The following is a 12964-nucleotide window of genomic DNA, read 5'->3' as shown; positions in this document are numbered from 1 at the left end:
TGGAACTAACTACTTACAGTCTTAGGAATCGGAGATAGGTCGCTGTGAGGCTTTTGGAACTAACTACTTACAGTCTTAGGAATCGGAGATAGGTCACTGTGAGGCAGAACCGACTTGATGACAGTGGGCTTGGCTTTTAGAAATCATTCTCTATCCTTATAATCTTGTTATATAAGTGGAATCATATATGCCATCTGAGATCGGCTTTTTTACTCAGTATAATTCCCTGAGACACAGCCAGGTGTAATTTGTCCCATTTCATTAAGTCAAATTTCACAGTATAAATGTGCTACAGTTTGTTAAACTGCTCATTTGGGTTATTTATTAGTTTGTTTACTAATAAAACTGGTGTAAATGTTCATGTACAGGTTTTTGTGTAAGGATGGGTTTTTTATTTTTTTGAATGAATGTCTGGTAGAACAATTGCTGAATGATATGGGGTGTGTATGTTTACTTTTGTAAGACTCTGCCATACTCTTTTCCAAATTGGCAACGCTGTTTTACAGGCCCATCGGCAATGTGTGAATGATCCAGTTTCTTTATCTTCGTTGGTATTTGGTGTTATTGCTATTTTTGCTTTAGCCATTCTGGCTTTAAAAGGTCTATGGAAAAGATAAGGGGAAATTCCATTATCTTTTCATTCCATTTTTTCAAGAACTTTTGAAGTCCCCTCGTATTGATATTTCATCTGGTTCTAATTTCCTTAATGGCGTTGAACATCTTCATGTGCACATATCCTCTTCAGCAAATATCTGTTCATAATTTTTGCTATCCATGAGTTTTTATAATGGCTTATGTATCATATTTATTTTCATTTAGTAAGCTGTTTCATGTTCGACCTGTAACCCAAGGGGATGTGTACAGAGCTGAAACTGAAGAAATTCCTAAAATATTCCAGGTAAGAATCTGAAATTATAATTTTAAAACACCTTTTATCTAAATTCTGAGTGTTATTTATAAATAAATGGAAAATGTTCCGGACTTTAAAAAATTTTCCCCCAGACTTCTATGTACTTGAAATTTGCATTTATAATAGATTAATATTTTTTCTCCCCTTACCACTTCTGAATCTAGATACTGTATGCAAATGAAGGCGAATGTAGAAAAGAAGTAGAGATGGAACCAGTTCAACAAGCTGAAAAAACAAATTTTCAAAATCACAAAGGCCATGAGTTCATTCCAACGCTCTACCACTTTCCAGCCAACTGTGAGGCCTGTGCCAAACCTCTCTGGCATGTTTTTAAGCCACCCCCTGCCCTAGAATGTCGAAGATGTCATGTTAAGTGTCACAGAGATCATTTAGATAAGAAAGAGGACTTGATTTCTCCCTGTAAAGGTAAGACATGTAAAAGAATTATTTTTGTACCTTAAAACAAATTTAGCTTTAAATCCAAATAAGTTCAAGTGTGGCATTTGCCTGTACTGACAGAGTAGAACTGGCCCAGAGGGTGTTCTGGACTGTCATCTTTTATGGAAGCAGATTGTCTGGTCTTTCTTCTAGGGATCCACGGGATGTATGGGTTCAAACCACTGTCTTTTTTATTAGACACCAAACATGTCACCATCGTACCACCAGGGAGGGCTCCTTAGTTAGAAACTTCAGAAAACACAACAAAGAACCACTGCGACTGAGTCCATTCCAACTCAGCAACTGTAGAAAACAAAATAGAACTGCCCTCTGGGTTTCGGAGACTGTAAATCTTTACGGGAACAAATAGCCTCATATTTTTCCTGCACAGCAACTGGTAATTTTGAGCTGCTGGCCTTGAAGTTAGCAATCCAATGCTTAACCCACGGTGCCACCAGGGCTCCCTTATTTTGACACTAGTGGAACGCAAAGCACCTATCATTCTGCAACCACAGGTTTAGCTTTGAATATTTAAGAAGATTGCTTCTTCATAAACACATTCAGCTGAGAAACTATTTCAAATTAGAAGAGTTATAGGCAAGTTCCTTGGGGCTCCCCCTTGCTTTCTCACCTCCCATTTCTTCTCGTTGCATTCACTGCCTGGTACATCATCTGGGTCATAGGCAGAATTCCTTCTAGTTTAGCAGAGATGGCTGGAAGAGAAAAAAGAACTCGTTGTATAGCTATTCTAAGGTAGAAAATTGTGTTCTCTTAGTACCTTCCTGGCTTCATTTCTACATTTTTTAAAAAAACAAAACATTCCTCATTTTATGTTATTTTTCTTAAATTATAGCTAATGTTTTCATTCAAAAGTTTCAACCTTGATTAACAAGAAAGGGATATTGTCCGAGCTTATTTATGCATAATAAATCTTTTAAAACCTTTAAAACATTGGAAAATTATTTATTTAATAACTTAAAAAGTATTATTTGGTTTTAATTTGCTTTTTTTTTATTTGAACATAGTAAGTTATGATGTAACATCAGCAAGAGATATGCTGCTGTTGGCATGTTCTCAGGATGAACAAAAGAAATGGGTAACTCATTTAGTAAAGAAGATCCCTAAAAACCCACCATCTGCTTTTGTGCGTGCATCCCCTCGAACGCTTTCTACAAGATCTACTGCAAATCAGTCTTTCAGGAAAGTGGTTAAAAATACATCTGGAAAACCTAGGTAAGGACTGAAATTAATTTTTTTTTAACTTTTATTTTTTATTATTTTAAGCTTAATTTATTCCCGAGCCATGAGTTTTTGCTTCTTCAGTTTCTTCTGGGAAATCTTTTTCTTCTGTGCAACCTCCTCTTCCGGTTTGAGAACGATCTGTTCCTTCTCAGTCAGGATCATTTCAATGTGGCAGGGGGAGCTCATGTATGGGTTGATCCGACCATGAGCTAGCTCTGTAAGTCTGGCGGCGCATCCCAGGGGCTTTGTTCACCTGGATGTGCTCAATGACCAGAGAATCCACATCTAAACCCTTCAGTTCAGCATGACTTTCTGCATTTCTAAGCATGTGAAGCAAAAATTCAGCACTCCTTTTGGGCCACCGACCCTGGGTCCAACCCCACTGTTTGGCCTGGGCACACCGACCAACAGCAACCTTGTAGCATCGGAAAGGCACACACTGCTTCTGCACAGTCACGTCTTTTCAGGTATTTGGTGGCTTTCCGGATGTGCATGCCTTTGATGGCCTGGGCAGTTTCACGGGTGTTCTTGAAGTGGACCCGGAGGTTCGACCCTCTTGATTTGCAGGATTTTGTGGGGTTTTCTGGGTCGAGTGAGTAGCGAACCATTTTGGCAGGTCACCTCAGGCCACTACAGTTAGAGCCTGAAATTAATATTTTTAACAATATGAAAGTGATTGGGTAATGTCTGTTTAAAGTAGAAATCTAATTGTTCTTTTTACTAGGTAGGGCAGCATTTGTAGCCCTATCTGACTTGAAATTATGAATTAATTAATTGACTCCTGTTAAAATTTTAATGCTTATTTGAACTATTGAAAATATGATATAACTCAAAAAAGTAATTTAATAATTGAGAAAACATCCCAGCCTATTCCAGATTGAATCCCTAAGTCTGATATTACCCCATATGTCGATAATAATCCATAAATTCCTCCTTAGACTTATGCAGCCGTACAATGATGTCAAATGCAGGAAATCACAGATCAATGGGTGGGAAAGTATTGTGGATCCAGTGGCAGTGGAAGCATCTCAGTGCTGGCAGGGGGTCCCCCCCGTGGCTCCTCCAGCTCAGGGCACTTGCGTAGGTTCATGTGTCTTGTCAGCTGCAATGTCTCCCAGGGAGTGGGCATGTGTCCCTCCTCCCTAGAGCTATTTATTTCCTTCGCGGCTCCAAATGAAGTCATCAAGCTGCGACCTGATTGACAGGGTAAACTCCACCCCTTCACTCTTAAGTCTCAAATTGACAACAGGTTATATAACTACCACGCAAGTTGATTCTGACTCAGAGCAACCTTAAATCCATGTATAATTTGCCCTACAGTGTTTTCCTGGCCATAGATCTTTATCAAAACAGACTGCTACATCTTTCTTTCTCAGAGAGGCAGGTGAGCTCCAATTGCTGACCTTTCAGTTAGCAGCAGAGTGTTTAACTATGGTGCAACCAGGACCCCTAATGCCTGTGTAAACCCAACCTAACCAACTGCCATTGAATTGACTCCACTTCATAACAACCCTATGTAGGGTTTCTGAGACAGTACATCTCTATGGGAGCAGATACCCTCTACCTGATCCTCAGGAGTGGCCGGTGCACTTGTACCATTGACCTTGCAGTTAGCAGTCCAAAGCTTACCCAACAGCAACACCAGTCCCTGATAATATAAGTATCATGTATAAAAATTAATGAGACCCAGTGTTTTGCAACTGTAGCTCTGAGGGTGGATACTCTCGAAGTCTGGGCATTTTTTCCTTGAGATGAAAATAGCTGGCAATGACTGCAATGGAAATGGTTTCCTGTTGGACCAAACATTTGAGCAAAGTGAAGAAAGTTGAAGAAACATTTGTGCAAAATTGTCGACAAACGCAAAAGCTCAAGAAAGAATTTAATAATTTTTAATTAAATATTTTTAAATATAGTTCTCTTTTAACTTCATTTTATTGTCATAGATTGATTTACATAGTACATGTTTTGGACTTAATGTTTGACCAACTTGTGGTTTCCATATTTTAAATTTAAACATTTCATATAAAACCTTCCACTTTTTCTTTTTCGTTAATTATGTAGTATAGTTTGTTATTGTTTTCCAGTCAAAATTATTTTAATATAATCAGTGACTATGATGTACAATTATAAGTGAACTTCCAGTTAAAAAAAACAAAACTCACTGCCATCGAGTTAATGCTGACTCACAGTGACCCTTGGTGGCTATCCAAAACTATAACAGTTTATGGGAATAGAAAACCCAGTCTTTCTCCCACGGAGCTATTGGTGTTTTCAAACAGACAGCCATGCAAATCACAGCTCAACTTGTCACCACGGCACCACCAGGGCTTTCTATCTGTCTCTGTCTCTGTCTCTCCCTCTATGTGTTATTAAAGTTTACCCCCCTTTTTTTTTTCAAGTTGTAATTTTTAAAAATTAGTAAATCATTTTATTGGGGGCTCTTACAGCTCTTAGAACAATCCACACATCTGTTGTATAAAACTCATCTGATATGTTGCCATCATCATTTTCAAAACATTTTCTTTCTGCTTGAGCCCTTGGTATTATGGCTCCTCTTTTTTCCTTCCCTCCCCCTCTCTCCCACCCTCATGGACCCCTAATAAATTATAAGTTATTATTATTTTCATATCTTACACCATCCATTGTCTCCTTTCACCCACATTTATATTGTTCATCCCCTTGGGTTGTGGGTTATATGTTGATCATTGTAGATGGTTCCCCATTTCTTCCCCCTTTCCCCCCTGCCCCCACCCTCATGGTATTGCTACTCCTGTTACTGTTCCTGAAGGGTTTACCTGTCCTGGATTCCGTGTGTTGAGAGCTCTTATCTGTACCAGTGTACATGTTCCGGTCTAGCCGGATTTATAAAGTAGAACTGTGGTCCTAATAGTGTAGGGGAGGGAGCATTAAAGAACTAGAGGAATGTTATGTGTTCTTTTTTTGATGAATATTTTTCTAAAATACCTAACTGCCTAGATAAACAGTTATAGGGCATATTTAAACTGTGTCTTGGGAAAGAGACATAGAATTTAAGTAACTTGCACAAGATCACACGGTAAATTGGTGGCATAGTGAGGATTAGAACCCATTTTTTTTAAAAATCATTTTATTGGGGGCTCTTCAAAGAATCCATCCCATTTATCTATTGTGTCGAGCACATTTGTACATTTATTGCCATCATCATTTTCAAAATATTTTCTTTCTACTTGAGCTCTTGGTATTGGCTCATTTACCCCCTCCCCCACCCACCCTCCCTCCCTCATGAACTTTATAATTTTTTTGTTTTATGTCTTACACCGACCGCTGTCTCCCTTCACCCACTTTTCTGTTGTTCATCCCCCTGGGAGGGGGTAGGCGTTGATCATTGTGAACGTGGAACCCATTTTTGTCCAACTCAAAAGCCTATGTTTTCTCTCATCTATCAAATCACAAATTCTCCCAGAATATAATCCCTCATGTGAGAGTGCCATTTAACTCTGAGACCTAACACTGAAATGCTTCTCTGCGACCATCGCCTCCTCTTCCAGTGACTCTCATGCCATCTTTTATGCATCCTTTACTTTACTCTCTTATCAGGAACTCATCATAAGGCTTTGGAATAATTTTTATCCATTTCCTCTTCTGTCTTCTCCAGCCAGCGCACCACTCCAGTGTATCCTCACCTCACTTCTCTCCCCACCCCTGCTTTTTATCCTAGACGGATCTCCTTAAGCAGTCAATTCATCTGTTTCCTTATTTCTTGTCAGATGCAGACCATATGTTTTATTTTATAACTTTACCTCCCTTTCCACCTGATTTGTGTTTATCCTCCAAAATTGACCTCTGCTAATTAAGCTCCTGATTTTTATAGTGTCTAACAACTAAATTTCAATCAGAATACCTCATATACATAAAATCTTTTAACCATCATCCTGAATATATATTTACACCAAATGGTTATTTCTGCTTTTTAGGGATTTCATGTTTACAGTGGCACATTTTTCTTCTAGTACTTTTTTTAACGAATTTACTTAAAACATGCTGCTATCTAACCTTCATTTTTCAGTTTGTTTACCTTTGGAATGCGCCATGCAGTGCTCTGCATCGCAGTCCCCTTCTCAACTATAGTTAGTGTCTCTCATACTCTGCCTCCCCCATCATTATTCAACGCATTCTTAATTTATACATTGAGAAAAGTGGATCCGCACTTTACTCCATACCTATCAACTCTTCTCCCCACTGTATCTCCTTAAATACTGTCTGAAAATATAGTTTTGCTGAAGGTTAGCCTTGTAATTTAGCAAAGTTTACCATGGCATTATAAAAGATTCGTGAATCGAGAGATTTTGACCTCTTTATTTGACTTGCTGAAGAGTTTAATATTTTCCTTCTTGTCTTTCCTCTCAACTTTTCAAAACTAAGGCATTTTTCTTCCAAATTTTATGAAGTATTAAGGTTAACCAACAACAATAAAAATTACTATGGCCTCTTTTTGCCATGACACCAGAATATCTGGATGGTACTAAGATACCATTGCTGAACATTTGTTCAAAGATAGTATAGAAGAATCCTGATCAAAAGGGAGAGAATATAAAATAAAATTTTTTTAAATATCTTGCACTCCAGACTTTCTGGAGCTATTGGAGGCTGGATGAGCCCGGAAACTGTTGCCCTGAGATGATTGTTAAACCTTAACCAAAAATTCCCTGGCACAGGGAAAAGGCAAACTAAATGATGTACAATGAGGGTATCACAATATGGATGAATTGCTCAATATAAGACTGATGATCTACTCTGTAACCTTTCACCTAATTCACAATAAAGTTTTTTAAAAATGAGAACTAAACAAAAAATATATATATATCTTAAAGTCTTCTTAAAACCAAATAGTTTAACTTAATTAGTAAAAAAATGTCTACACTGAACATTATGCTGCTTTACGAATTAACTATTATGTTATTAAATTGACAACGGCAACTCCAAAGATTAGACAGGAACCTTGGGAGCCAGCGTGTTTATGTTCACGGGGGAAGAACAACTCAGAAAATGGGAGTGAGAATGGTTGTACAATTTGAAGAACATGAGCAAGGAAACGGATTGTCCATGTAAAAACGGTTGAATTTTGTTAATGTTTTGTTGTGTATATTCTCAACAGCATAGCAAAGTATATTGTAGAGTATTACTGTGAACTTGAAGAAAGAGGCATATTTCCTATCTATGTTAAAGGTTTTCAAGTAATCACTAATTTACAGTGTATCAAGTTATAATGAAATGCAGTTGTAGCAGCTATCAGCCATTACCCCTACCTTTTAAACGTCAGTAGCAGCATGAACTATACAGTGTTGCAACCTACAATTTACTGATGTCCTCATGTCTATAAGTTTATATGTAATGTTTCCAACCCCTGAAAACATTCATGACGATATTAATAATAATTAATAATAAAATGCAATAATACTGGGTAAGTTCTCCCAAGAAATGAAGGGTTCAACGTACATCCAAACTAATTTATGAAAAACTTTTTTGAATAAAACTCCAGTTTAAGCCAAGGACTACCCATGCATGGTTAAAATATTAACCAAACTACATGACCATTGGCAGACTAGCAATGCATTTGACCATAAACTAAATTTACAGTTTTGGGGCCTGATCATATATATGTCCTCATTCTTTTAAGGATTATTTACTGAATTTTCCCCTTAAGCAATACTCTTCACTACTGATACTGTAGCCAGAGGGTTGGATTTCCCAGCTGTGAATTGGGTACTCCAGTTTGATTGTCCAGAGGATGCCAACACATACATTCACAGGGCAGGTAGAACTGCCAGGTGCAAAGAATATGGTAAAGCTTTATTAATTTTGCTTCCTTCAGAAGAAAAGGGTTTGGTGCAGCAGCTTCTCAAAAGAGTACTTGTGAATGAAATAAAAATCAATCTAGAAAAACTTAAAGATATCCAGAGAAAACTGGAATAATTTCTAGCCCAAAATCAGGAGTTAAAGAAAGAACACAAAGATGCTTCATCTCCTACGTACGTTCAGTATGTCTGATGAAAGATAAAATAGTATTTGATATGAGCAAGTTGCCTCTACCTGAATATGCCATCTCTTGGTCTTGCTGTGACGCCACAAATAAGATTTCTTCAGAAAATGTACAAACACTCTACCAAAGAATTGTTAAACAGCCTGACCAGTGAATCAGTGAAGCCCAGGGCTGCCTCCCTCACAGTGAGGAAGTGGAAGAGTTTAGAGTTTATTTCAGTGACAAAATGTCCATCCTTCAGAAAAGTGGAAAAAGATCAGAAGAGATGGAATACAGACTTGCAAATGGTACTAGTGATGGAGAAAAGGAAGAAGAGGAAAAGGAGATGGAGAAATAGAAGAAAAAGTGAAAAACCAAAAGGTTCTCAAACTGTTTCTAACTCCCATGAAACAGAAGATCAAGGAAGTACTTATGCAGTTCATGGGCAGAGCTGATGAAGATGACAGCAAACTTGAAGCTGATTTCTTTTAAAAAATCATTTTATTAGAGCTTCATACAACTCTTATCATAATCCATACACACATCAATTGTGTAGAGCACATTTGTACATTCATTATCCTCATCATTCTCAAAACATTTCCTCTCCACTCAGCTCCTGGCATCAGGTCCTCATTTTCTCCCCTCCCTCCCCGCGCCTCCCTCCCTCGTGAACCCTTGATAATTTATAAATGATTATTTTGTCATATCTTGCCCTATCCGACGTCTCCCTTCACCCACTTTTCTGTTGCTTGATGCTGATTCCTTTAAGGTGAAGCAATACAATGTGTTTGGGATGGACCTTAACAAAGATAAAGCCTTACAGAACCAAGAATCTCTAAATTCAGTATCAAGAAAAAAGTAAACAAAGTAGAAGCAAAGAAAGTAACGAAGAGGAATCTTAAAGTGAATAAGAAGATAACATTACTGATGAAGGAGAGTTGGTTCAGCAGTGGCCACCAATGCAGAAGTCCATGGTGAAGAACACTGAGGGAGAGGCCGATACTGGTGGTATCAACTTAGATAAAGCAAAGGAAAGGCTTCCAGAAGAGGATAAATTTGACAAAGAAGAATATAAGAAGAAAACTAAGGCAAACCACTGAGAAAAAAAGACAAAAGAAAAGGAAGCCAGAAGAGAAGCCAACAGGAGACAAAGGACAAAGAGGAAGAGGAATCCTTTCTGGATTGGAGTGATGATGCTGATGGGTTTGATCTCAGCATGCTTCCAGATCCTGACAAGTATAGAAGAAGCTCCGAGGATTCGGACAGTGAAGATACCGATAATAAAACGAGTGACACCAAGAAGCAGCAGGGAATGAGGAAAAGGAACAACCACGAAGTAGAAGTCTCGGGACCACCAAGCCGTGATAGAAAGAAGGTCAAGGGTGAGACCTTACAGCCTTTGGACACAGGCCCGTCTTCAACAGAGGACAAAGAGCTTGTGCTACATCGGCTGAAAAGTCAAAGCTAAACGTGCCTTGCTTTCGTCTTCTTCAGACTGTCACATGGTATTGGGGGCAAGACGTCGGAAACGATTGGCTTTTGGGCCCCTGGGTTTCACAAGGGCCCATTTTCAGATTGGGTGTGTAAGGCCCTTTCACAGAACATGCTGTATCAAACAGTTTACACAGAGGGAGGGCGGATAATGAAATGTGCTGATCACGTTTCCAGCATGTGCTCTGTTAGACTTCATCATGGCTTCACACAGCTTGTTGCTGGAAAGACTTCTTTTGTTTCACTGCCGAGTTCCAGAGCCTTTGTCCCACTGTTAGAAATTCCTGTCTTGCTCACTATTCAAAAATGTCAGTGTGCTTTTAAATAAAAATGCTCACAATTTGGGTGTATTTAATATCCCTTAAGCAAGATTGTTTAAATTTACCAATCACTTTTAAATCACCCCAAAGGGGAAAGATATTAAAAATAATTCTTACCAAAAATGTTCACTCTAGTGTTATTTATAATAGCAAAAATTTTTGAAGCAATCGCAAATCTTAACAATCAAGAAAAGATAAAATAAATTATGATACAAGAGGGCTTCAAAAAGTTCAGGGGAAAATGTAATTAAAAGGCAATCAATTATTTTCACAGTTCTTTGAAGTGCCCTTGTATCCTCACCTGTTAGGGTATTATATAGCCATTATAAGTTATACTTATGAAGATTTAAGTTGGATCTGCAGAGTAGAAGCTGGATACTAAAATTATTTAAAGGATTGATGTAACTGTATAAAATACATTTAAAAACTTAATTTTCTTTTATATGTTAATTTTTTCTTTTTTCTTTTTCCCTCAACAGTTAACCATGTCTTGTGGAATTTTGTGGGATGCTACCTGATAGAGCAGGCTTCTCTAACCATGCAGAGCAGACAGGCTGTTCCTTTGACACGAATATCACAGGCTTCAGGGTTAAGATTGCTGTTCTTCTGCCTTTGCTTTGGCACAAAAGCACACTGAGGGTTTTTTATTGCGGGTTTGCCTACAGGTAGATTAGATTAATTATGACTATTTAATGCAAGTACAATTGGGGGAAAAGCTTAGCTAGATATATATTTTTTTAAAGGTGCTGCCTTTTTGAATTTTTAAGAAAATAGCTAATGCCTGTCAGCCATGATAGAAAAGAGTTTTCCTCCGCTGAGTGCGAGGAAGAGACTGTCACTTCCAAGTGGAATGGCCATCACTATCAAGATCAGCTCATGGAAGGAGTGAAGAAGATATCTCAAAATGAGACCAACAGAAGCTTTTTGTTGTTGTTGTTTTTAAATGACTTTAAGTTTTTGTGCTCTTGTAAGACTATATACAAAACTATTTTTAAAAAGCAGTGGCATCACTTGAACTTCAGTGCCCTCACTGTAGAAATGAAAAGCCTTACTGTTGATTGCCCATGGTGGACTTGATGGAGAAATTAAATATTTTATTTACATTATGCTTTACAAAATACTGTATGTTTTTCTGCAAGTTTGTAGATTGGGAGATGGGAGAAGAAGAAAAAATTACATTTAATCTATGCATTTTTGCCAAGCCATATTGAATTATTTTACTACTAGAGACATTAGAAACTAACTGTACAAAAGAACCAAGTTTAAAGGCATTTGGTGGGTACATCATTTCTATAATTGTATAATGTATTTCTTTGTGGTTTTAAGTGATAAAGACATTAAGTTAACAAACATAAAAATGTATGCACTGTTTGAAATGTAAATTATTCTTAGAACACTTTCGATGGGAATTGCATTGCCTTTCAGTGCCTTAATTTGAGAGAATTGTCTTCCTGCCGTGACTAAGTATAGAAATTTCAGAAAGGATATTTTCAAAAATTATGTGTCATTGAAATTTTCATTAATGATTGGGTTAATTTAAAATATTTAAGGTTAGTTGGACTGTCCTAAATTGAGTATTATCTTTGAATCAAACTACCTGTTACATAATGAATGATTTTATAAGACTCTGTAAAAAAGGTTGCACCAAATATTAAAGAAAATTATGGCAGTACATCTGTGATGTTTTCCAGTTAACATAGGAATTACCAGATAAATACTGTTAAACTCTTGTTCACTAACAAGAGTTGATTCATATGGGCAGTATGATTTATTGTTTATTTTTTTAACCAAATACCTCCTCAGTAATTTATAATGGCTTTGCAGTAATGTGTATCAAATAAGAAGCACTGGAAAACTGAATTCGTCTATAGGACGATATGCATGTTTCAAGTGGTATTGAAAGCCGCACTGATGGATATGTAATAATAAACATATCTGTTAATATGCTAATGACTCTGTGCTCATTTAATGAGAAATAAAAGTAATTTATGGAAGAAATACCTTGAATAATGGCTGCTATGGTGTTTTCTCATGTCTGAAATGAGTAGGAAATGTGTTCCAAATTAATCTGACTGTATACAATTGTTTATTAGATTTCATAAAATTCTAAAGGTAAAGCTCACTTTAGGTTCTAAAGCCTATAGCAGGGGTCTTCAAACTACTGCCCGCGGGCCACATCCGGCCCGCTGGGTGTTTTTGCCCCGTTGTTTTTTCACTTCAAAATAAGATATGTGCAGTGTGCATAGGAATTTGACTATAGTTGTTTTTTAAACTACAGTCCGGCCCTCCAACGGGTCTGAGGGATAGTGAACTGGCCCCCTGTTTAAAACGTTTGAGGACCCCTGGTAGGCCCTATATAGTTCAAAGAAAAAATTGACTAACACCCTTTGCAACATAATACTACATGGGTCCCTTGTATTTCTGCACATCTTGTTTTTTTTTTTTAATTTTTTCTTTTTTAACATTTTATTAGGGACTCATACAACTGTTATCCCAATCCATACACACATCAATTGTGTAAAGCGCATTTGTACATCATTCTCAAAACATTTTCTCTCCACTTAA

At 37.4% G+C, this 12964-nt stretch overlaps 1 protein-coding gene across 2 annotated transcripts in view; it reads left to right on the top strand.

The window, feature by feature from the left end:
- ROCK1 (Rho associated coiled-coil containing protein kinase 1) overlaps positions 1–12392 on the top strand; it is a 159623-nt gene extending 147231 nt beyond the window's left edge. For both annotated transcript variants that reach the window (XM_004702898.3, XM_045296118.1), the window contains 4 exons: positions 820–898; positions 1075–1336; positions 2374–2581; positions 10879–12392. In XM_004702898.3, coding sequence (XP_004702955.1) covers positions 820–898; positions 1075–1336; positions 2374–2581; positions 10879–10882 — 553 coding nt within the window. In that variant the 3' untranslated portion in view covers positions 10883–12392. The remainder of the gene's footprint in view (positions 1–819; positions 899–1074; positions 1337–2373; positions 2582–10878) is intronic.
- Positions 12393–12964: the final 572 nt, after the last annotated feature.

Source organism: Echinops telfairi, unplaced genomic scaffold, assembly GCF_000313985.2.
Source record: "Echinops telfairi isolate 266 unplaced genomic scaffold, ASM31398v2 ScPeMD7_7400;HRSCAF=8409, whole genome shotgun sequence".
Classification (NCBI taxonomy): domain Eukaryota; kingdom Metazoa; phylum Chordata; class Mammalia; order Afrosoricida; family Tenrecidae; genus Echinops; species Echinops telfairi.
The sequence above is the reverse complement of the archived record's forward strand: the minus strand, read 5'-3'. Positions and strand labels throughout refer to the sequence as shown.